Source organism: Aptenodytes patagonicus, chromosome 1 (assembly GCF_965638725.1).
Source record: "Aptenodytes patagonicus chromosome 1, bAptPat1.pri.cur, whole genome shotgun sequence".
Classification (NCBI taxonomy): domain Eukaryota; kingdom Metazoa; phylum Chordata; class Aves; order Sphenisciformes; family Spheniscidae; genus Aptenodytes; species Aptenodytes patagonicus.
The window spans coordinates 33,241,859-33,267,171 of record NC_134949.1 but is presented as its reverse complement, the minus strand read 5'-3'; the positions used below and the strand labels follow the sequence as shown (position 1 = coordinate 33,267,171).

Genomic DNA, 25,313 nt, shown 5'->3' with positions numbered 1-25,313 from the left:
TTACTGCTTCTTTTTTATCTGTCTTGCACAGTAATAAGCTGTTGACCTGAGCATTATTTAAATCTGGATGGCAAGTAATATTTTTGCCAATAGTTGGCTCTTATTTACAGCCCCAGGCCTCGTGACAAGCTGGAAACTGCATAGGAAAAACAATAAATCTGTAGCTGTTCCACAAAAATATTTTTTGCCATTGGGCTTTGTCATAGTGTTCATTACAGCTTTCCTGTCATAATTTTCTTCTGAAAAAAAAAAAAAGTGAAGATTGATAGGTGTGTACACCTAATATTGATTTCTTTATCAAAAACATGCAGCCTGTGAAAATTTCGTAGCTAATTTGCATCTGATTGAAGTGTGGCTGGATCCAGCCTCCTCCCAAGGGAAGGATGTTTCCACCTTCTTACCAAAGCCCACATGGAAGCAATGAAAGCTGATGCTTTGGGTGAACCTGATCAGCGGGAGACTACAAAACAGCTTTTGTCTCAACAATGTGTAAAATGCAGAGAGCAAATTAAATTTGTTTATATAGTGGCTGTTTTCTGGAAAGCTTCATGCCTTGTGTGGTAAATTGCAGAGGGAAACTTGGAATTTCCACGGGGTTGTTGACCAGCCCTGAAGGGGGTGGGAATAATGAGAACATTAAATGTGCATAATTTATGATACCCCCCTAATTGTCACTGCAAATTGCATTCCAGAAAAGCAATTCAGCAGCTGGGTGCTAGTTTTATCAGAGACAATTCAGGTTTGCTGAGCTGGTTCATCTGGGTCTCGTATTTTCAGCACAAACCCTGTCACAGGTCTAATGTAGCGTAACCTTCTTCACTCATAAATGAGACCTGAGATAAAACAGTAGCTGAAGGACGCTTGCAGCGCTTGGGTGATGTGTCCCCCTCGGTCTGAACTCTGCGTTCCTCCTGGTCAGGTCCAGCTGTATTTCGCCTGCTTGCCAGAGGAGAAGGTCCCTTACGTTAACAGCCCTGGAGAGAAACACCGAATTAAACAGCTTCTCTATCAGCTGCCACCTCACGATAATGAGGTAAATACAGAATTTAGGGTGCACCGTCAGGGCTTAGGTCTCCCTGGTGGCTTTTAGGTGGAGAATTACCTACCTGTGTATTTATTACAAGCCTAAACTGTGGCCTGCAGTGGCATCTGACCTATAAAGCAGCACGGTGTGTACACTGGGTCCATTGTTTAGCTGTCCGGTTGGCTTGTGTGCAGATAAGAGCTGTCTGGAAGGACGCTGCCTTTGCTTGTTAGGGAGGCTGGTGTCACTGCAATAAACTTAACACAAGTTGGTTTTATAGTGTTTGCAGCCACCCACCAATTACCAGGAACCTACAAATTCCTGGAATTGCATTGTAGCACACAAAAAGGATGCTTTGTGATAGTAAAAGGTTTGCATCTCAGATATGCAGTGTAATTTGGAGTAGAAGTGGAAATAACAAACAAGCTCTTTGTAAGGAAAGGGGGCGGGGGTGTCAATACTTAAGATCTTGTGTATACTGCAATACTTAGTTGTGGGCACTTAGCCATAAATCTAAAGGACAATGTTATGGCTGATTTAGGTTCATTCCATTATTTTAGGATAGCAGCAGGTTTTGGTTTGGCTTTTTCAAATCTTATTTCTTGCCTAGACAACTTCTTAGTTTAGCATGGTGGGGTTTTTTTCCCCGTAATGCAAAGTCTCTCTCCGTACTGCTTTTGTATTATGCCGTATTAGCTAAATATTAAGATGGTAGAGAAGACGAGTTGGAAAAGTTTAATGATGATTGCCAGCACGCCTGATGAATTTCTTGCATATATGCACTTACTTATTAATCTGTTACTTTAAAAGCTCAGTATCTAAAATAAGTTCTCCTGTGTTTTCACTGGAAGGTGAGATACTGCCAGTCTTTAAGTGAAGAAGAAAAGAAGGAACTGCAGATGTTCAGTTCTCAGCGCAAAAAGGAGGCACTCGGCCGAGGCACTATTAAACTACTCTCAAGAGCAGTGATGCATGCGGTTTGTGAACAGGTAATACTGCTGGCGCCACAAGCCAACTAGCGGGCTGAATAATGTAAAACTACAGTATCTCAATATTACGTGTAAGCTTATCTCTATGTCGGAACGCAAAAAAAAAAAAAAGAGTATTTCTGAAACTGCATGTAAATAGAAAGAAGATAGTGCTTGCTTAAGCAAAACACAGCCTTTGATACTGGGAATGAACTGAATCTTTGATATATTTCCTACTCAAAAAAACCTGTTGCTGACTCATACGTAAGTAATGCCAAACGGAAAACAGGCATATTCTTAAAAATGTTATGTATAAAATAAACTTCTATTCACAAAAGGTTTGTTGATGCACAGAGTTTGTCTAGACCAAAATGGAGAATATTTTTTTCCCTCTTGTCAGAATTTTGGAATAAAACCTGCATATTGGGTTTGGTGTTTTAACTCAGTTTAAATGCTAGAAGCTAGTAGTTTGGGATGGCAAGTGTGTTCACTTTCTGGTTTTGTTCCTAGTGTGGTACAAAAGTTAACGGCGGTGAAGTTGCAGTTTTTGCCTCGAGAGCTGGGCCTGGTGTGTGCTGGCATCCCTCGTGTTTTGTGTGCTTCACATGTAACGAGCTGCTCGTTGACCTTATCTACTTCTACCAAGATGGAAAAATTCACTGTGGCAGACACCACGCTGAGCTTCTCAAACCTCGATGTTCAGCCTGCGATGAGGTAAATAATTCACGTTTTACAGCCAGTCTACACTCCTGTTGTTCAGGTAACAAACTGAATCACTTGGGCAATTACTAACTTCAGATGCATTTGTTTAAGAAGTCAGGACTCCGCTGCATAGATGTGTTTGAAGGCTGAGGGGGGGATTCATGTCTTGTCAAATTGGCAATATTACAAGCAATACGATGGTATTTAGAAAGCGCATACCTGTATTTAGAATTGAATCTTGTAGATTGAATTAGAAAAAGGATCTGTAAAAATATGCCAAAATAGCATCAGTGAGGTTTTGGCCACTTAACTAATAGTTTACTTTTTATCTCTGAAAAGATCATTTTTGCTGATGAGTGCACAGAAGCTGAAGGTCGCCACTGGCACATGAAGCACTTCTGTTGCCTTGAGTGTGAAACAATCCTGGGTGGACAGAGATACATCATGAAGGATGGGCGACCATTCTGCTGTAACTGTTTTGAATCTCTCTATGCGGAATACTGTGAGACCTGTGGGGAACACATTGGTAAGTCTGTCCTTTTTAAGCATTAAACGTACAAATTAAGGGAAAGCTAATTTATGAAATTATTTCACATTCCAGAAGTATGGATCATGCAAGTGATTTTTTCTGGAGAAACCCAAAGCATTGCTTTTTCTCCCTTTCCAGGTGTTGACCATGCTCAGATGACCTATGATGGACAGCACTGGCATGCCACAGAGACTTGCTTTTCTTGTGCTCAGTGCAAGACCTCTTTGCTTGGCTGCCCTTTCCTTCCAAAGCAAGGGCAGATTTACTGTTCAAAAACCTGCAGCTTGGGAGAGGATGTTCATGCCTCCGACTCTTCTGATTCTGCGTTTCAGTCTGCTCGATCCAGAGATTCCAGGAGGAGCGTCCGCATGGGAAAAAGCAGCCGGTCAGCCGACCAGTGCCGCCAGTCTCTCCTCCTGTCGCCGGCCCTCAATTACAAATTTCCTGGCCTTTCAGGCAATGCCGATGATACTCTTTCTCGTAAGCTGGATGATTTAAGCCTTTCAAGGGAAGAGGCAAGCTTTGTTAATGAAGACTTCTGGAAAGGAAGAGTAGAGCAAGAAATGCCTGAAGACCCTGAAGAATGGGCTGAACACGAAGACTACATGACTCAACTTCTTCTGAAGTTTGGTGATAAAAGCCTCTTCCAGCAGCCTGCTGAAGTAGACATTAGATCAAGCGAACACTGGATTTCTGATAGCATGGTCAAGAGCAAGTTGGACTTGAAAAAAAATAATCCAAGCCTGGCAAGTAAGAAGTATCAATCAGACATGTACTGGGCCCAGTCACAAGATGGCTTGGGAGACTCTGCCTATGGCAGCCACCCCGGCCCTGCCAGCAGCAGGAAAATCCAGGAGCTAGACATGGAACACGGGGCGTCAGGATACAAACATGACCAAACACCGTGGTATGGAGGTTCACTTGAATGTTTGTCTGACCTGAAACAGCAAGAACAAAGTGTTCGAGACTCAATGGATTCTTTGGCTTTGTCTAACATAACAGGTAATGGGGGAAAAAAATGAATGGTTTTGATGGAGAGGTCAACCAAAGCATGCATGTTGGAGTATTTTGAACTAAGACTTTCCATATCTGTGATTTCTAAAAAGCTTTAGTAGCAAGAGATGCATGTAAAGTAGGCAGTAGCTTTTATCAAGCACATATTCTTCCACAAGATATATTTCTGCTACTTAAATTCTATTTACATTCTTCTCCTTTCCTTTGAATTCTTTCCATAATGTTAAACAGATAAGAATGGTCTTGGACTATGCATTTGTTATATACAAACCACCGCTTTAAGCAAACGAAGATTTATTTGTTTCCATACCTTAAGTACAAGAAGTTGCATTATATACTAGAATAATATTAAAGATAATCTGCAAAACACTTTAGGTAATTTCCTGATTTGCTTGTAAAAATATGTAGAAAATCTGAAAGGATGGTAACCTTCTTAGCCTTAGGAAATGAGGTTTATCTTTCTCCATTGACTAAAGAGAAACTGATAATCCACCTCGTCAAACGTGATTGAAATTAGCCAAAGGGATAAAAGTCAGATATGCAACTGTCTGTGTGTTTGTGTGTGTTAACCTTCCTTTCCCATTTCCCTACCAAAAACCCAAGCCTGAGAGTTAGGTACGAGAGGCCCATTTTAAAAGTTGTCCTATCCTCTTCTCCATTCCTTTCCTTCTGTAATCTGAATTATTGTAGCTATACTCGTGTAGCTCAGGACTGACCACGTGCCGTAATGAGGGAACTGGCGCGGGGAGCTTGGTTCAGGGGGCATGGGAGGAGGAACTAGAGGTATGGCACTTGGGAACGTCACAGGCAGATGACGCTGCTGTTGTGGGAATGAAGGGTCATTGGACACAAACCTGGAGTAAACCAGGCCCGCTTACTGCTGATGATTTTTGGAGGGTAAGGATCCTTCTTTGCGAGGCAGTAAGCCTGGCTTTCCTGTAGCAACGGCTGGAATACTGAATTTAGTGATACCAGAAACTTGAAATATTTTAGCCTTAAAAATGGCAAGCACGGACCGTAGAATAATTTTAAGTAATTCTTTTTTTCTTAGAGGCTTAGCTGTATGCGTGTTAGAGCTGTTTAAATATTTTAAACTCTCTAAACTTCTTCTGCTTTTGATGTCCTCCTAATGTTAGCGAACTCTTTGGTCATCAGAGCTAATACTTAAATGTTTTAAGTCAAAACAAAGCCTAAGTCTTCTATGAAGCTAGTCCTTTTGGTAGTAGTTCCAAAAAACACTAACAAGGTCTGCTTTACTGAAAAGAAATGTTTAATATTTTGTTGTAAGACTTATCTCTTCGACAGACCTCTCATTTTCCTTCTCCTCCTTTCTCCGCTCCCACCACAGGGGCTTCGATGGATGGAGAAGGCAAGCCACGGCCATCTCTCTATTCTTTGCAAACTTTCCAAGAACTGGAGGTAGAGGACTGTGAGAAAATGAGCAACATGGGAACTCTGAATTCTTCAATGCTCCACCGGAGCACAGAGTCCTTGAAGAGCCTGAGCTCAGAGTTGTGCCAGGAAAAGGTCTTACCGGAGGAAAAGCCAGTGCATATGCCTGTACTGAGAAGATCTAAATCCCAGTCTAGACCACAGCAAGTGAAGTTTTCCGATGATGTTATTGATAATGGAAGTTACGAGAATGTTGAAATACGTCAGCCTCCAATGAGTGAAAGGACTCGTAGGCGTGTGTACCATTTTGAAGAGCGTGGCAATCGGCCTTCTCATCATCGTAGAAGAAGTAGGAAGTCTCGTTCAGATAATGCACTTAACTTGGCCACAGAAAGAAGGTGCTCTCCAAGAGAGAGATTTCGTTATTACTCCCCTCAGGATCATGAAAAATTTATTCAAAATAGAAGCTCACGTGAGATTCGGGCGTATATCCAAAATGCGGAGCTGTATGGACCATATGCCCATACTAGGTCTGATTATGCACTGCGGAATCAGGTGGTTGATAAATTTTTTGGATTGTATGGTGAGGAAGATGACTCCTGGTGTTCAACTTCATCCTCATCATCCGATTCTGAAGAGGAAGGGTATTTTCTAGGACAGCCAATTCCACAGCCACGATCACTGAGATATCCATACTATACAGATGACCTTTCTGGTCCAACTACTGCGTTATCTAGTTCTCAGTTTGGGCAAAGGACAACCAAATCAAAGAAGAAGAGGGGACACAAAGGCAAAAATTGCATCATTTCTTAATTCGTTTTTAACAGTTGGGAAGACCAGTCAACTCCGTAGCTACAGTTTGAACCACAGCTTTTTATATTAATAATTGTACTTAGGCAAGTTGCTAAGGTTCTTCATGCTTTGCCAGTGTAAATGATAACCCTGCCAGAGTTTACATTGTACAAGTAACATTCAGAAATGTCACCATGCCAAATGATGATCTGCTCAGATATTGCTAGGTTTACATATTATGTTTCAGCTGTCAAAATAGTGTTACTGCAGTTCTTGATACAGGCGTTTTGTAGGCATTTTATTTTACGCTCGCTATTCACCTACGTTGAACTATCTGAGAGAGGGGATTCAACAAAGATCAATAAATAAAATCGTCAGTCCTGTGCTGTAGCTATACCCACACAGGGTGATCTTTGACTTTTTCCTCTTACTGCCAAGAAAAAGAAGGCTCTGTACTGTGCCCTTTCTTCACTGATAAAGCTCACTCTTCCTCCTTCAAGGTTCCTTACAAAAACTGGACTTTTTTTTTTTTTTTCACTTGGGAAAATGCTCCTTTTCCAAAGAGGCCACTATTAAGGAGGCAAAAATCAGAGTGTGGGAGCTGAAGTGCTTGAGGCCTTGATGTATCCTAAAGCAGCACTAAATGGTTGATACGTTTAACTTTCACAATACATTTCCCTCCACAATTTTTTAAGGATTCAATCCCTCTGTAAGGGTTTGGGGTCTTTTTTTGTGCCCGTTTAAAGGAAGATCTTAATTCAGCTGCTGGAATTGGACTTAGCTGCCAATGAGTGGTGATGTTTTTTAGGCCGTGCCCCGCACCCCCCAGCAGTGAAAGAGAGAGGTACAACTGCTGGAGTCCTTTGCTCAGGCATGTAACCCCATTTAAGTCAATGAATCTACTTACGTAACAAATACTTTCATAAGGGCTTAAAGGATTAGGCTCCAGAATTCTGTCTTTTCAAACGCATTATCCAGGTTTTAAAATGTATTAGCTGCAATTTTAAATAAAAACCCATTGATATTTATAATGTAGTATTTCATAGGCTTAAGTGTATTCATAATTTAACAGTGCAAATACTAATGTACATACTGTACAGTTAAAATTTTAAAAGCTGAATATTTTTATATCCCTGAATTTGAAGAAGTTTGTTACAATATCAAACTAGATTTGTTAGGGGTTTAACAGCAGCATTATGGATGAACTATTGCTTGTGTTTTAGTCAGGGGTTTTAAGTTGAAAAATACTGAAAAATGTTTAGTGCAAAACAGCTTAATTTTGTCTACTAGGTATTAAAAGCTCTGTATGCATGGTGGGGCTATGTAAATACTCTCTAAACTATGGCCCTCTTAATCTTGCAAGTGTTATTTATGGGTCAAGCAAAATGTAAACTATATAAATGTAAAAACCACACAAGCCTGGAATATATCAGTACAACAAATATGCAACTCCTGTGGATGTGGATTTTTTTTTTTTTTTAATTATTATTATTATTGTTCCCCTCCTTTCCCAAAAGTAGTTTCTGAAGTTCGCTTACATAAAGGGAGATGCTGGGTGGTTCTAGAAGGCAAGCTGGCAAAAAGACCTGTAAAGTAGTAGGTAATCTCAAAAGTTGCCTTGAACCCGTACGTGGAGCAGGAGCTATTTTAAGTTATAATAAACTTCTTCCACCGTTTTAAAGAAAGGGCAGAAATTTGTTAGTTGAATTAACAGTGACATCCACCAATTAAGATAGATAGTAAACGCTAAAGCCGTTGGCTTTCTGACCACCTGAAGAAAGGTAATTAATGAAATAACAGATGCTTCCTACCGAAAAAGCCTGGCAGAATGAACTAAGCTTGCCCTTCTTGAGGATGTCGAAGTTTGGAAATAAAAGCAGCTAGATGTAAGGGCGGGAATGGACACATGAGTATCGGCTTCCAGCAAAGAAAACGAAGCTGTTGCTAAGGCTAAATCAAACTGGCAGTTACTTGCTTGTATTTTTCAGGGTAAAACAAGCAAGAGCTCCTTTACTCCCAGAGGTGGTATTCACCGTGTAAGTCGGTCTCTTTTCTAGTACAAGCAAGTCTTGTGTACAGGAAAGCTGATCAAAGTAATGCCATGCTGCATTGCATGGGCCAATGGGCGGCTCGTGGGAGGCTTCCAGCTGGCGGGCTGCCGTGGTGGCTTAGGCAGCTTTTGCTTTCCTAGCAGCCAAATGCCTGTTGTGCTCAAGTATATTACAGCCAGGCTGCCGGGACTTACAGGACTTGAGGAGAGACGCTGACTTGTCAATGCTTTCCCCAGGATGCTTGAACAATGATGGGGACCTTCCATTCTTACCTGCATTTCCAAAAGCAGGGAACCAGGATCCTCAGGAACGAAATGCTGGGCTGCTCCGGCTGTGTCCTTTTTGGAGCAAGTAACTGTCTCGTGGAGAAATGCTCCACTGGTGGTAGTTCTTCTGATCTTACACCATCTTCTGGGATACAGCATATGTACTCTCCCAAAGTGCAATGTCTTACGGAGTATTATAAAAGATGATAAAAGTTCTCCATAGATTGTCAGTTGCTTCTTAATACTTTTTGCTTTAAAAAAAGCAACCAACTATTCAACACAGATCTCTAAAGCGTGTCATTTACAAACTATCATCTTCAGAGTCAACTTTCACGTTACCTCCCACTAAACCTCAAAATAAATGAGCAGAAAGATGTACCTCTTCCCCATGTCCTTATACAAAACCCAAGGATAACTTGGGGCTAAAGGTGTTGTTGCCGGGGCACTGGGAACTCGCTGCTCCTGCAAGGGCTCTGGGTACTTCAAAATGCGTGATGTAAATAATGACAGTTCCCCTCTCCCACCACCACTGTCTAGATTGTTATTTTTCAGCTGGAAGCTTTGGCAGCGGACAGAGGCCTTTCCTTTTACTCAGGAAAAAATGAGTGGCATGTTTGTCTGTGCAAGGGGGTAATAAACCTCCTGTATGCAGTGCTGCTCTCCCTCTAAACAGCAGCGATTCTTCCAGCCCGAGGCAGGAGCTCTGACCTATTTTCCCTCAAGACCAGACTCGGCCAAGGAAGGTAGGGTTGCACGGCACGATGCCTAGGGGAGCAGTGCTCCAGCGTTGTTGCCTTCCAGTGGTTAAGCAGCTTGTTCAGAGCTAGTTTAGATACCTCTGCTCTGAGGCACGTACCTCTCCCTTACCTATGCTGGGCTGCAGGACCACAAGTAATTAAGAGCATTAGAAAACATTTAGACAGCTTTGTTTTGCTGAGGGATGGACTGCTGAGAGACGTTCATGTCCGGGAAAGAATGACGGGTACTTGTAACCACGCTTAATGAAGGATGGGCTAACTTGTATTTTTATCCACTTTAAAAATTATACAGTTTAAAGATGGCTATACAACTTTGTTTAGTTTTTTCAGCTTGACAAAAAAGATTTCTACTTCATTATTTTTTATCACTTCCTATGAGAAATGTTTCTAATTGATTCTTCTACCTTAAATATAAAGAGAATGGTAATGGGATACAGTGTCTGCTACCAGCACAAGACTCGGATGCAGTCACCGTAGCTGTAAGTTCTGTGTTGTGTTATTAGAAGTAGTACCTATATTCCAAATGGAGCTTATACCCCGGTAGGCACCTAAGAACCGCACAGCCGCTCGCTCGCTCACTCCCCCCCGGTGGGATGGGGGTGAGAATCAGAAGGGTAAAAGTAAGAAAACCCGTGGGTTGAGATAAAGACAGTTTAACAGGTAAAAAAAGACCAAACAAATAAACAAAAAAAACAAAACAAAAAAAACCCCCAGTGATAAAAAACCCCAGCTGCTCACCACCAGCCAACCGATACCCAGCCAGTCCCCGAGCAATAGCAGCCCCAAAAAAATAGCGATTTTATTGCTGAGCATGATGTCATGTGGTATGGAATATCCCTTTGGTCAGTTGGGGTCAGCTGTCCTGGCTGTGTCCCCTCCCAACTCCTTGTGCACCCCCAGCCTACTCGCTGGTGAGGTGGGGTGAGAAGCAGAAAAGGCCTTGACTCTGTGTGAGCACTGCTCAGCAGTAACTAAAACATCCCTATATTATCAACACTGTTTCCAGCACAAATCCAAAACACAGCCCCATACTAGCTACTGTGAAGAAAATTAACTCTATCCCAGCCAAAACCAGCACAACCTTTACGATAGTGAGAAATATTAGGCCAATACATTATCCTCATCAGAAGAGGAAACCTTGCACAGAAAACGGGGTCGCAAGGAACCGGTCCTTCTCTGATCTATAGCATCAGCTCCTTTCATATCTGGGTTTTATTCCCAATTTTCACCCTACCTGCTTATGTTGTCACTCAAAGCTGCCAACTCACCCAGTGAGATAACAGATCCGTTCAGAACTGCTCCAGCCTCGGCAGACAGCACTGAATTTCCACGCTCCTTTCCTTCCTTTTCCTCTTCCCTTTTTATTCTTTTAAGGGTATCTGCACATTAATGAGCCCTAGGAGTAAGGGGTTTTTTTTTCAGGAGCTCTTTAAGGTGACGAAGAAAATAAATTCCTCCAGCACAGCATCTGGTTCCTTCCACCAATGCTCTTCCTACCCCTTTCCAGGAGCCCCATCGAGGCTGTCCGCGAGACCAAGGACAACTTTTTACATTGATATGAAATAAATCCAAAGTATATGTATGTTTGTTTCTACAGGAAGCAAGACTAAAAGCCACGTTTCTTGCTTAAGTTAAGTGATCGGCATAATATTTTACTTACATCAACAGAAAGCATACATCACAAAAGGTTAAATGTGAACATTCAACATAATGACAAGTATTAAATGGAAAACCAGTTACCTATCACTCCTGAATGTGAATTAAACCTTTCACAGAAACAGCACTTTTATAAAAAAAATTCAAGAGGCTCCTTAGTTCATGAGTAAAATTTAATCCATTTTTAAAAAAATGTCAGATTAAGCTAAGGACAACCTAACAAACTTCTGAAAGATCTTACTGACCTATTAGCTAATCTAAAACACCAAAGAATATTGGCTGACAGGTCAGGCTCAAAGAGTTACAGTAAATGGGGTTACATCAGGCTGGCGGCCAGTCACCAGTGGGCTTCCCCAGGGCTCAATTTGAGGGCCAGTGGTCTTTAATGTTTTTATAAATTATATGGACACAGGAGTCGAATGTACATTAAGTTTGCCAACGATACTAAACTAGGAGGAGCTGTGGACTCCCTCGAGGGTAGAGGGGCCTTACAGAGAGATCTGGATAGACTACAGAGCTGGGCAACCACCAACCGTATGAAATACACCAAGAGCAAGTGCTGGATTCTCCACCTGGGACAGGGTATTCCTGGTTATATGTACAAATTGGGGGACGCAAGGCTGGAGAGCAGCCCCGCAGAAAGAGATGTGGGGTTTTGGGTTGATGGCAAGTTGAACATGAGTCAACACTGTGCCCTGGCAGCCAAAAGCACCAACCGTGTCCTAGGGTGCATCAAGCACAGCACAGCTAGCCAGTCGAGGGAGGTGATTGTCCCACTCTACACTGCACTGGTGCGGCCCCGCCTGAGTACTGCGTGCAGTTTTGGGCGCCTCAATATAAGAAGGACATCAAACTATTAAGAGTGTGTCCAGAGGAGGGCGACCAAGATGGTGAAGGGTCTCAAGGGCAGGGCTTATGAGGAGGGGCTGAGGTCACTTGGCTTGTTCAGCGTGGAGAAGAGCAGGCTGAGGGGTGACCTCATCGCAGTTGACAACTTCCTCAAGGGGGGCAGCAGAGGGGGAGGTGCTGATCTCCTCTCTCTGGTGACCAGTGACAGGACACGAGGAACTGGAATGAAGCTGCGTCAGGGGAAGTTCAGACTGGACATTAGGAAAAGGTTTTCACCGAGAGGCTGGTCGGTCGCTGGAACAGGCTCCCCAGGGAAGTGGTCATGGCACCAAGCCTGTCAGACCTCAAGGAGCACCTGGATGACAGTCATATGGTTTAGCTTTAGGTAGTCCTGCGAGGAGCAGGGAGTTGGACTCAATGATCCTCACGGGTCCCTTCCAACTTGAGATATTCTATGATTCTATGATTGTAAGCTTAGGTCTTACTTTACGGAAAAACACTTGAAAAATCAGGTACTTTTATCATAGTAAATTTAATCAGGCTTCTAACAAAGGAGACTCCTAACGAACTGTACAGTAATAATGGTCATTTTTAATCAAAAATATATTAAACATGATTTCAGTATTTTTTTCATTAGCACTTCTAACCCAAAGCAGAAACTCTGATGTAACACCCTGAAGGCTCTTGGTCCTGTAGGCAAGTAGTGAAGCGCTGTAGCTACGCTTCTGCCTCAGAGAAGACTTTGCCCGTGGCGTCACGACTGCTCTCGGTAAGCCAGGTTGTTGCCAGAAGGGGGGGGTCAGGTCTAGCTACTGTGCCACAACAGGTTGCCTCTCTTCCCCTCTCTCCCTCCCCAAATTAGCGTCCTGTAGGATCCGTGAGCTGACTCCCACTCACTGTGCAGCCCACACAATCCCAGGTGCCAACAGAGTAAGTTGCAGGTCATCTCCTTTGAGCAATGTGAACTCTTAGAAGCCGACAAAAGCCAACTGCAAAACCACACCCTACTGACATTAAAACTAATCAGGCATCTGAGGAATCTGATGTAATACATATTTAATAAACCATATCGAGATTTGCATGTGTAAGATGCTGCGATACATGCAGTACCTTGTACATGCAAAATCATTGCTATTTCATTTACCTTCCTGCAAACCATTCTGATGAAATCCGAGAAGCTATCTTGATAAGAGGGCTGAATTCAATGACTTTTTCATTTACAAATACTGTGCACTTTGGAAACGGTGAGCTTTAGTCATTAGTCCTTTTACAGAGTTTCACGTGTTTTTAAATGCAAATGTATACAAAATAATCGTGCTTATACTTACCTCTCTGTGATTACGAGTCAAATTATTCCTTTCCTAAAGCGTTCATAAAAACCAGTACCTTATTAAATGTAAAGCTGTACATGATCCAACAGTCAGGATACCACCAATGAGTCCTAAATATTTTTCATCTCTGAAAAGTAGTCATGTCGCACTGGCAGCCTCTTGACTCTCCTCAACCACAGCTCCCCAACTACAAGTCGCTCTATCAGGTCAAAAGTGGCTCCAGACATTACACAGAATCACCTAGGTTTGAAATGATGATGAATTTGGGGCCTTAGGGTTCACCTTCACGTTACATCTAATCCAAAGCAACTTGGAGTTACTAAAGAGACGGTCCTGCTCGCTTGCCTTGCCTCACCTTGCCACCCCAAACCCCTGTGCCTTCTTGATGTAGGAAGTAAAGATTACACAGCCTTCTAATTGCTAAAACTGATGCATGAAAAGTGGTGACAAGGTGTAAGGGGGGAGGGGGAGAGAGTAGGAGAAGGGACCTTTCCCTGCTCAGCGGCTGCCTGCAGTTACACTCTGTAAGGCGTAGTCAAAAACATAACAAAGGAAACGTCTTAGCTGCAAATACTGACAAAAAATGGAGTTCATCCTACATAATACTGCTTACTAGTAATGACTCACGATATGGAAAACACCAAAACTTTAAAGGCATTTGCAGAACCTGCAATTAGAGCAAAAATACAGCACTTCTTGTATCAAGTAGTTAGAGTTGCCCTGGCAGTCAGAGACTAGAGATAACCCCTAGTGTAATTTTACAGAATGAAGCTGAAGTTTAAAATTAAACTATAATAAATAATTTAAATCGTAGTTGTGAACAATTCTGCAAGTCTTCCCTTCCTATACTACAGATGAAAACAAGACATGTTTCTGCATAAGGTGAGGAATGAAGAGCTGCTTCTTGTCATTTTAATAAAAAATACAGCGTTTGAAGTTACACTTATAAACATCAAAACGTAAGTGTACATCCATCGGACTGAACATTTTTTCCTAGGTAACTGCGTAAAGGTTTCAAAAATAGTTTGTCACTTTACAGCATTTTTGAAAAGAACATCCTTTCAAGGGAATATATGTCAACAAGTACAGGTAGGAAGAATACAATTGTGGAGACCACAGCGAATGAGATATAGCCACCTGAGCTACTACGAAGGAGCGCAGGCCTTGGGTTCAAATCTCCAACAAGATCTCCTCTTTCCCCGCGAAAAGCAGATTTATGTATTATGGCATACACAATGCAGAGGATCTAAAAGCGTGTTTTTGTCCTTAGTATGGGCCCTCTTTGAAGGGTTCTGATAGATCTTGATTGGCAGCATCGTACTGAGCAATGAAATGTTTGAGTTCTTCAATGCATCGCTCACCTATTTCATGCAAATTCTGCCTCAGGGCAAACTGAATGGACTTCTCTAATGATGGATCTTTATCAATTAGCATCTTCACTACCATGCCAAAGGTTTCACAGTCTTGTCTGTAGACCTAGAAACAACACATTTTAGAAAACGATTAAATGCAAGACTCTCTACATTAGCACACCGACAGCCCTCATTGAGTTAGGTGCTACTGCAGAGCCAAACCAAGCAAAGAATACTGGATTTAACGCAAATTTCAACTGTAAGACGTGTTTGCCTTTTCCTCTCTTCTGACCTGCGCTAATACAAACGTAACTAGTTCAGAACTATCTGGATACAAGAAATAACTCTTATTGGAAGAAATGCCTTAAAAAGAGAGATTAAGTTCCTCTTGCAGCAATATGTAATAAATAATGGCAGAGCAAAGTGCAAACGCTAAACCAGATTTTCATTGCAAATATATGTAAAGTTAATTTAACTGTGGCATGTCTAACAATCTCAATCTTTATACAAAGCAACAATAACTTAGTCTGTAATCTTTCCTAATACATACAAGTTACGTTTAAATAATTTCACCAAATTATGTTTGTTCGTTGGATATCTGTTTCTTGTAGAAGTCCTTGACAAATACGACTTTCATCAGTTTAACTGCATTGGTGATTCAACCACTACAGGCAAGACAAATCTTGGCAGCGGTTTACATGAACCCGTCTGATCTTGTACTGCAGGGAATGAAGAGCTTGCAAGTCAGTCATGTACCACAGTTGAGGAGAAGTAACTTCTCGTTATCACTGCAACTGTTTTTCAAACAAACATCTGACTATGCTCTTAGGCAGTTTTCAAAGCGAGTCAGGGGCCTTTCCATTCCCGCCCCCCCAAATTCCAGCTAAGGTTATTAATCTAAACACCCACCAAAAAAGGAACTTGTCAAATTCTTCCAACTGCCAGATGCAGTTCATTTTCACACCTCTTTGGCCAATTTCCGTTTAGAAAATACACTGGCTTTTTGAATGAAGATAAGTCAGGTTTTTATCTCTGTACATTTTTTAGGAGAAAAAAAGCTAAAATGTTGATATTCCTCAAAGTATGATTATCTCTTAGTACTGTGTGCTTGTGTTAGAACTTGTTTTTTACAGAGCTGTGTGACCTTTGCCTCCCACATCTATCTATATTGTGGACATATATGATACAACTGTATATAAGCAATTCCTGTTTAGTAAAAAAAAGAAAAAAATAAACAAAAAACCCCCCCACAACCAACCACCACCACACTGTTTTATTCATAAGGACCAGTCCAAGGGCGGCTCAAGCATATTCGTGTCAGAGGAGCAGGGGGGAAAAAAACAAACCAAAAAACATTCTGCACACAAATTAAACTATTCACAGAAACACAATAATTTAACATGATACCTTTAATAAAGACAGTTCTCAAATGTTTGATAGTATATTCTATAATAAGAGTAATTTTAGTAATATAATTATAATATTATACTGTAATAATTAAAATGAAACCCACTTTTCAAACACTCGTTGGCAAATAAAAGAAAACTTTTTGGAAGAAAACTCATTTTCAACAGAGATTAAGAAGTCAAAAAGAAGAGTGCAGCCCAAAACAAACCGGAGCTAAACATCTTAAGTGTGGAAATGGTGCACACAGGGCATTTTTTCTGAGGGGGGGTTTGTTTCCTGCTTTCTGTGTTTAGTTCTTTGGTAGTAAAACATCAGCAAGAAACACAGACTCTCAGAGTTCGTGTTCCACAGCAAGTGAAACACGGTACTTGCTAAGAGAACTTCAAACAGAGCAAATCTGGGTTTCTTTTTTTCCTGACTCTTTCCAAGGAAAAAGCTCAGGAAGAATTGCTGTATCTGATTAGCCATGTGACAGACAGATGGTATTTCACTTTAGATAACTCATGCCTTTCAAGTACTTGCAGCATGCTTGCTAGCACCTTCACAGAATGATTTCTGAAAGGTTTTTTTCTCCCCAGAGCTATTAAGTTTTGGGGGAAATAGTTCAAAACTTTTTTTTTTTCCCTTATTGCATGTCTATTTGTCCTATTTTATCACCTTTGAAGTGGTCAGACCAAGGACGTGTGAATGATCTTCCACAGGTAAATGAACCTGGTAACTGTCAGTCTTCAGAGGACGCTGTGCAACACCAGCACGAGTGAAACCCTGACACTAATAGAGAACATAGACACATCGCCCCATCTTCTGCACGGGAAGGCACCCAAAGCTACAACTGAAGGAAATGCTCTACTTTTAATTGGTCTTCAAATTAATAGCAAATAGTGCTATCTGCTATTTCTCTCACACACCACAAAGAGCTAACCCAGATGAAATTCTCTGACCCTTAGCATATAAATATTAGCTCAATCTAAGCGCACTATTCTTCAAAACTTTCACAAAAGACGATTTGGAGGAGAAACGAGAGCCATCGTTGCTGCTGCGTCTGGAGTCAGAAGTTACTTTGCTGTCACAACAATCTTGAAATTAAACACCTTCATACATGAGATGAACGTTTTCAATACTTTCTGACAAAAGACTTTTAAAAAAATAAAATTGACCTAAAATAGGGGAAGGGGGCGAAGGTGGAGCAGGAAGGCAGTTCTAACAACAGCAAACAAAGGAAACAGCTCAGCCTCTCTAACAACAATTGAGCAATTTTCCCTCAACAAGCTTTCCACCCCAGCTGCTAATTCCGATCCTCCTGGTGCAATCTGCCTCCTCAGTTGTGCTGATAAACCTATTTGTATAGCTGCGACGTAAATTGCATCACTGAGATGATCCCTTTTAAAATTACTTCCCCCCCCAATTACTGTGATTCAGTGATTCAATTCTGAAACCAGATGCATCAGCACAACTGAAAGAACTGTGAGCCACAGTCGTGAAGTGGAAATAACTTCACAAACCAGTTTATATCTGAAGCCAGTGCACGACTAACAACCCTCAGAGAGAAGTTACTATGCTTTGCTGAAGGGAGTAGAGACTATCAATTACAAAAATATCAATTACCGCTTAATCAACTATTTGAAAAAATTGTGAAAGCACTCAAAGCTCTTGAAAAAGAGGATGGTGGTGTGGCATATTAAAATCCATCTTCTCCACAGAAGAGAAGGAGGCTATTTCTGGAAAATAAGCTGAGAACTGGCTGCTTAAGGAAGAAGGAAAACTGCAGAAAAGACTCCAAACAAGCAAAAAAGCTCTCTGTTGGGAGAAAAATACTGGAAGAACTTGTCACTCAACAAGGTTTGAAAATATCCCTATCTTTAAAATTCCAGCTGATACTGATTTTGAGCTCAGACTATGGAAAGCTCATCTGTAAACATCTGGAACTAAAACCTGAAAATGATTCCATGTGTGAGGAAAGAAGAAATAACATTTTTATATTGAAAAACAAGAAAGGGAACGATACCAAAGACATTATTATTTTGTCTGATATATACGTCAGGTAATCCTGAAAACAGCTAAAGCCATAGGGTGATCATTTACCGAGGCCATAGCATACTTTTATTCTCTGACCTAAGATACAGCACCAGCATAATGGAAAGAACATGTAACACTTTAGTAAGCAGATGAAGGAGAAGCAGAAACAGCTGTTCTATTCCCAAATATATGAATATATTTATATTTATTTTATATACATGCACTATATATATATATATATATATATAGTCTTGATTTTCCTACAAATGAGAAGTATATAAGCTGAATTCAGGTTCTCTTTGAAGAGTTTTCCAAGATCAGCACATCTGGCATCTGTGAGGTCAGAGGATCACAAATATGCCTACTTTTATATTATTCTCGTGGCATTTTAGCTCTTTTTATTCTTGCATGATAATAGCATAGAAGCTCTGGCTGAGATCAACTCTTCACTGTGCTAGTGTCTGTATAAACACTTAGGCTTTGTCTAGACGCAAATCTAAAGGTGTGATGCACCTGCAACACGTTAGTGAACACTCCTCATATTTGAGAAAACTAAACCAAAGTTTGCACTGTTAGACCTGTTTAAATATAGCTAAAAGTCCTTTACTTCCAGATCTAGCTAGAGCAATGGAGATGTTAGTCCCCCAGGTTGGAGGTGATCACCAGTTGGAGGTGTTCAAGCCCTAGAACTCACTGGGTAGAACAAAACTTTTGAGAACTCCCTAATCTGTGTCTGTGCAAAGTTTTCACAATTAACCTCAAAGTGCCATCCATCAGTGAATTAAATTACAATGTATGACACTGACATGGAAGCGATGAAGGATACCGCGCATTCTCTTCTTCCAGCTCAGCTTTGGGACATTAACCTCTGGTGGGGAAGAAGAGGGGCAGAAGCAAGCAGATGAGGACTGCTCATTTCTTAGACTGCTATATCCTTCCTGCAATGATGCTCTAAAAATGGTCTTGGCTTAAACCAAAGAAAACACATTGAATGGCTCAGCTGATGGGTGGAAAACACCGTCACCAAAACTTGGTTGTACATCTGAACTCTGGGTGTGGATGAAATTATACCTAGCTAGGGAATACCTTGATGACATATCTACTACTCACTGACAGGCTCGGCATCATTTCCTTTCCGTGCCTAGCACAGCCCCATGTTCTCCTCCAAAACCATTCCAGAGCTGCCTGTGTATTTTGCGCAACAGAGCCGTTGGACAATGTAAAGAGTAATGAGAAAAAAACTAGAACTTAAGATGTCCTCCCCTGCAAGTGACTACAGTCTGCAGAAGAGTCAGAAACTTAGTCATCTTGGTCTCAAAGTCTTGCATACCTGGCCAAAAAGCTGCTTCATTTCGACAGCAAGAGTAGACACAATATTCAAAGGGGATGAGGCCAGGAAAAACAGAGAAGTTAAAATGGAGATATTTGCAACCCTTATTTCAACTCATGCACCAAGTTTCCTCAGCTTAGCTCTACAGTCTGCAAAGAAAGGCTTTTTAACTGCTCAGGGTGATTTAGAACAGCTAAAACTACAGCTTCTGCTCTAAGCAGCCTTTGAAGAAGGGGGAAACAAGAGAGAAGTTCCCTGATAACTGGAAAGGCCCTCAGGAAGACTGGTCCCACCAGGCGCTGTTAGCCTCTGTATCTCCCATGTACACAGCTGGTAGAAAGTACAACTGAGTAGCAAATGGGAGACGCAAATTTCTCCTCTCTGTCTCAGAAAGGACTCAACTGAATCTTCTCATTTCTGGGAGAATTGTTCTAATGAATGTGCTTTATTTTATATAAAGGTAGGCAACATTAACTATCTTCTCCAGCTATGGTTTTGAATGAGTATGACTGGCACTTTTTTTGAATGCTCTTGGCTTTATGCACACGTAAAAGCCTCTTGAATAGGACTCAAGAGGCTTGGGCATGCAAAGCTCAAGCAGCTTTATGCAAGAGATGGGCAAATTCATTTCAATGCAGAAGGTGGTACTTCTGCTCACAAACACAAGCAGGACCACCAGGCATGAGGAGGACCACACCCACTAAGTGGATGTGATGATTTAGCAAGTGAAATTGACGCCCATGATTTAATCTGTAATTTCCAATCCTTTGCTCTTTTTCATCAGTCTTTCCCACATTTTTGAGTATTCTTATCATTCCATACATTTACGGATTCATCTCTCTCACCTCCATCAGCATTCCTTCTTCACAGCAACACGATGCAACTCTAGGCTCTCTGAGCAGCTCTGCACCCTGTGTATACAGCCCACCACCAGTGCTTGTGAGTCAGTGCCCACAGATGCCTGTTCTCAGCTCCCCATCCAGAAGGCCAGAGACCCTCAAGGCTCAGTTCACACGGGGGAAGGAGTTAGGGTTGTGGCTCAGAAACCACGTTAAACAGCCCGCAACCCTTAGATACTAACTCACCCTTGAGAAGATCCAACATGCCCAGCAATCACAATCTTGTATCTGTGATTCATGCGAGTATTTATTTAATGTATTATCTTTCAGAAGACAGAAACTTTTCAGTTACTAAGGACACATTTCCCACAAGTATCAAATACCCCATGCAAGGAGGAAAGAAGCAACATGCTCACTGCTAGTTGTTTGATTTCTGACAAAGGTAGAGCTTGAACTCGCAGAGCACAAGTATAGCACAAGTTTGAAAGCCGTACCACATCCCCTCCAGACACCCCATTAACGAAAGAGCAAACTGCCTGAAATCTCTCTTGCTTCAATGACGCCCCAGGGCTCCTCTACACCAGACAGAGGTAACAGCTTTTGTTCCCCCAGCTAAACCAGGATAGCTAGGCTGGTATAGCCCTCTGGTGGTATAAGTCAGCTTCTTTCTTCCCCTCCTCAGCAGACCTGAAGTAAGTCTGACAAAGCACTCTTCTGTTAACGCAGCCAGATCTGTGCCAGGTTTTCTGGCATGGGTAGACAGACTAGGTGGTATTATTTTTCTTGTACTCCTAAGAGCTATGCTAAAAGATTTTGTAACATAGACCTAGCTCTAAGCTGGTTGCATATGCAGGAAGATTTTGCATGATAATTGTGCATGTAAACTCTAGCAAATTGGGAAACTACTATACATTGAATGACTTCAGTACTGCTGGTATCAAAGTATTTTCCTTGCCAAAGACATCTTTTAAAAGGAATTATTACCTCTCCCCAAATAACTTTTTAAATTTATTTACATACTATCTTGGATTTTTCTCAACCATGCAAATTAGACTTTATTAACCTACCCGAAATTTACTCTCCTCAAGTACAATAAGCCAATCCTCTACTGAAACAGTACAGAGAAATTTTCATTACTGCAGTGGCAATGTAATTGTACTGTTATGTTTATGAGTACAATATATAAATTTATAGCTCCACAGTGCAAAGAATGCTCAGAACTGTCATTAAACCACTTGCAGACAATTCCCATGATCAAGACATTTAAAATTGGTTTTCAACCAAGATGAACTATTTTTTATGGTTACAAAAAGCTAAATTGACGTACAACAAATTTAATACTTGGTTACAATAGTCGTATACAATTTTTAATTATAAAATATCAACAAGTCTACTCTATTCCTTTCTTAAAAATGCACTAACAATTTTGCCTTGAATCTATGTAATAATTTCAGTACCCATTAATCAATGTGTTTATAGACCAATTAGATATTCATTGAAATGCAAATTGGGGGAAACAAGTTATTTAGTCTACTATGTAATAATGAACAATTTCATGTTAATTTGCTACTTACTGAAGATATGCAAAATATTAAAGTTATTTGCACTTAAATGCAATTCTGCCTCCCTTTCCATTGAAAGTTTCAAGCGCCTGCTTTAATAGATTTAATCAGCTTTCAGAATGTAAGCCCACCATTTTTGGCATCTAAATACCTGACTGAAAGGTCTGCTGGAAGTCCTTCATGTGGAATAGATGCTGATACAGCCATCATTTTAAAAGAAGCGTGAATTCCGATTTGAACTCTGCTTTGCCCTCAAGGGCCGGGACTGGCAACGTGGGGGGCGGCGTGTGAGCTCAGTGCAGCTGGGAAGGGCTCTGGGAGCCGCAGCACCTTGGAGGAGGACCCTGGGAGAGGCAGCTGAGGCCACCCAGCTCTGACCTCCCCAGGAGCCCGGTCACTGCTCCCCACACAGGGCTCCTTGGTACGAGGCCATGGTGTTTCTGTTCAGCTGATCTACAGTGTCTTGCTTCTAGGACACAGCATCTCCTGCCTGCCTTGTTATTTATTCATTTGATTAAACTACTTTGAAAGAGGAAGATGCAGTCTAAAACAATGCCACTGCAAGGCTTCCCGTTTCATTTTAAAGTAGAATTCTAGTACGAAAAGAGATGAAAAGTGCTCTGTAAAATTGCGGGGTGCGTGTCTATGTCTACAGTAACAAACACTCTGCTGAGTTTACACATACATTTTAAGGCTGAAAGGAATTGAAGAGTTGGCTTGGGTTTTGAGACACAACTCTGGTCTTTTCCATGCTGTGCAATACACTGGGAAGAAAACATGCAGGCCAAATTATTTACTTGCATGAAACCACTATCTCCAGTTTAAGCTCAAGACATCATCCTTTGCTTCATATCATGCCCCTGGTGACACCCCTGCAATTACAGTGAAGTCATGGGGTTTGCACAGGGTGGAGTCTGTTGCAGCTCAGGAGAAGCCCATGACCGGCTCAGGCGTGCAATGACTGCAGCCTCATCTTCCTATGACTTCTGCTGTGCAGGACTCTGCCTCTCAGCAAGAATACATCTAATCATCATCTCTGTAGAGGAGTGCCATCCCTCCTCAACTCCTTTCTTCTTCCCTTCACCATCCAAACAAAAAATTACACAGTCTTGTGCATTTCCTTAATGCTTACAAAGCAATCTAAAGATGGAACATACAGCTTTTGTCTGAGTCTGTTGAGCAGAGACAAAAAGAATAAAAATAAAAAGCAACTAAAAAGACAAGTCCTCAACAATTGTAGTAAGTGTTTACAGCTCCAGTTATACAAGAAGGACAAATCTGTAAAGCAAGGCTATATAGCTCTAAACAACCATAGCAAAAGCCAACCAGGTTGGTACTGTTTAGAAATCTGTTCATATGAGCTATTGAACTGTCTCAGCTCTCTTTTAAATCAAAGTGAACAGGGAAAGCATCACATACAAAGTATTCAGCACAGTGCAAGATAAACCTTAAACTGCTATGACTTGTACTGCCTGGCAATTAAATTAGTATCTGGAAAGTTCAGCAACAGAGTTTTCATTTATGAAAACTTACATTTTCCAAATAGTTCCCCATTGCTTTAAAATTACTACAAACAAGTTTTCAGTAAGAAGCAAGACGTTTACTTAAAACATATTGCTAGGAAATCCATGTATTTAATAATTTTTAGTACTACAGTGGAGGACTTCAAGTGAATGTTTAAATGAACAAGAATTGATACACAACAAAAATGTACATGACGATACACTTCATTTAATGCTACATTTTGGCAAGAGCAAGTGCATTATTACTTCTTCAAGAAATGTCTTGCTCAGTCAAGCAGAAGTAGCTCCCATGTGGGAGAGCAAGGACTATTATGTTACATGGTTTTACTGGAGATAATTCTTTACTAAACCAATCAGACCACATAATAACAGCATTCTAACACCAACTACAGGCCCTTGGAGACCAGTTTGTGTGTGGCCTAGATTTCATAGGCTTCTTTACAACAGATGTGTTGGATGAGGGTAGTGTTACTTCATATATTAACTTGTGTGTTCCTTAGGTAAAACAGCAGTATTGGTTTAAGTTCTACCTCTTACATATTCTTCTTATAGAAAGTGTGTGCCTTCTGCAAGCACGATAAATCTGCATTCAAATAATCAATAGCAATTACAATTCATCAGTTTTTAAACCTCACTAGAAGTATTGATAATCTCTTAAAGACATATCAATGACACCTTTTCAGCTCGTGTAAGACAACCCAGCTACATGTTTAAGAAATGTCCAGCTACTAACAACTGTGCAGCTAAGTCAAAAAAAGTCTGAAAGAGCAACAATTTATGTATCTATTAATTTGCCTTTGTTCTGTAATGATCTTCAAGTCTAGAAACTGTATTTTCATAGGACCATAAATGAAAACAAAACCTTAAAATCTCTCCTCTCTGACAGATGCTAAAAAAATCCCATTACTTGAAACGTACCAGTTCAGGATTAAACAGGAAATAATCAGCTTTATGCCAAAGGAAGGACCTCGCCCTGCAACTTCTTATTTATAAAATACTGAATTGATGGAAAGCTATTTCCTAAATCTGCTCCATGGTAAACTTATTGCTCTATCCAAAACAGGAAGGGTGAAGTTCATCTACAAAAGACTCTGTCTGTGTTAATTCTCTTGTTAAAAATGCTTTAATAGCGTTCAGTTATGTCCACTAACCATAAAGGAAAGTGATATTCATTTAAGCTTCATCAGAATGGGCTGTATATTAATGGCAACAATTACACGACAAACCAGTCTTCCTTGTCATAAAAACACACAAATATTCTTGTACGGAAAGTACAGTAGTTTAAAATCCACACATATGGGCTGTGTGGCAGTCAAGATCAGCAATGGTGCATGAGCTTTTACCAAAAAGTGACTTGTGGTGATTTAGTTTTCCCTCAACAAAAGTCTTCACACTTTCAATTTCAACAAATATCCTCAGCTACAAATATTCTCAGATTCAACATTCTGCGTTAAGAGTGCTCATTTTTATTAACGGACAAGACAGAATTTTATCCTGGAGGTGTGGATCACCTATATTTTCTTCAGTGACACAATGTAAACAAGCAGCAAGAGAAGAAAACAATAACAACAACAAAATCTTCCTTTTCCAATTAAGAGCAACTCCCAGTAGATCACAGTTGCACGATTAACTGGCAGCAGCACTGTTATTGTAAACTCAAAGCTAGCGGATCGATGAGTTTAAGAACTAGCCCTTAAATGAGAAGGCTTTCTCACCATCACTGCCTAAAGAGCAACTTTTTTTTTTTTCCTTGTCTTCTTTAATGGTTAAAAAAATGCTAAAGTACGTTTGGATATGCATGCTAAAGGCTAGGTTTTTTAATCACATGTGCAGCATAAAGAAAATACTACACAAAATAAGGAAGGTACTGTATGTAATGGACAACTTTTCAGAGAAGCAAAGCAACAGCTGCAAGAAGAAAAACAATTACTTAGATTACCAACATTTTATTA

At 40.8% G+C, this 25,313-nt stretch overlaps 2 protein-coding genes across 8 annotated transcripts in view; one reads left to right on the top strand and one right to left on the bottom strand.

Moving 5' to 3' along the window:
- The window catches only part of PRICKLE1 (prickle planar cell polarity protein 1), a 66,687-nt gene extending 58,817 nt beyond the window's left edge, over positions 1-7,870 (top strand). For all 5 annotated transcript variants that reach the window (XM_076331468.1, XM_076331477.1, XM_076331506.1 and 2 more), the window contains exons 3-8: positions 920-1,033; positions 1,876-2,013; positions 2,503-2,706; positions 3,034-3,220; positions 3,362-4,225; positions 5,586-7,870. In XM_076331468.1, coding sequence (XP_076187583.1) covers positions 920-1,033; positions 1,876-2,013; positions 2,503-2,706; positions 3,034-3,220; positions 3,362-4,225; positions 5,586-6,442 — 2,364 coding nt within the window. In that variant the 3' untranslated portion in view covers positions 6,443-7,870. The remainder of the gene's footprint in view (positions 1-919; positions 1,034-1,875; positions 2,014-2,502; positions 2,707-3,033; positions 3,221-3,361; positions 4,226-5,585) is intronic.
- Positions 7,871-12,514: 4,644 nt separating this feature from the next.
- Positions 12,515-25,313, bottom strand: part of PPHLN1 (periphilin 1) — a 79,132-nt gene continuing 66,333 nt past the window's right edge. For all 3 annotated transcript variants that reach the window (XM_076331437.1, XM_076331447.1, XM_076331456.1), the window contains exon 10: positions 12,515-14,808. In XM_076331437.1, coding sequence (XP_076187552.1) covers positions 14,599-14,808 — 210 coding nt within the window. In that variant the 3' untranslated portion in view covers positions 12,515-14,598. The remainder of the gene's footprint in view (positions 14,809-25,313) is intronic.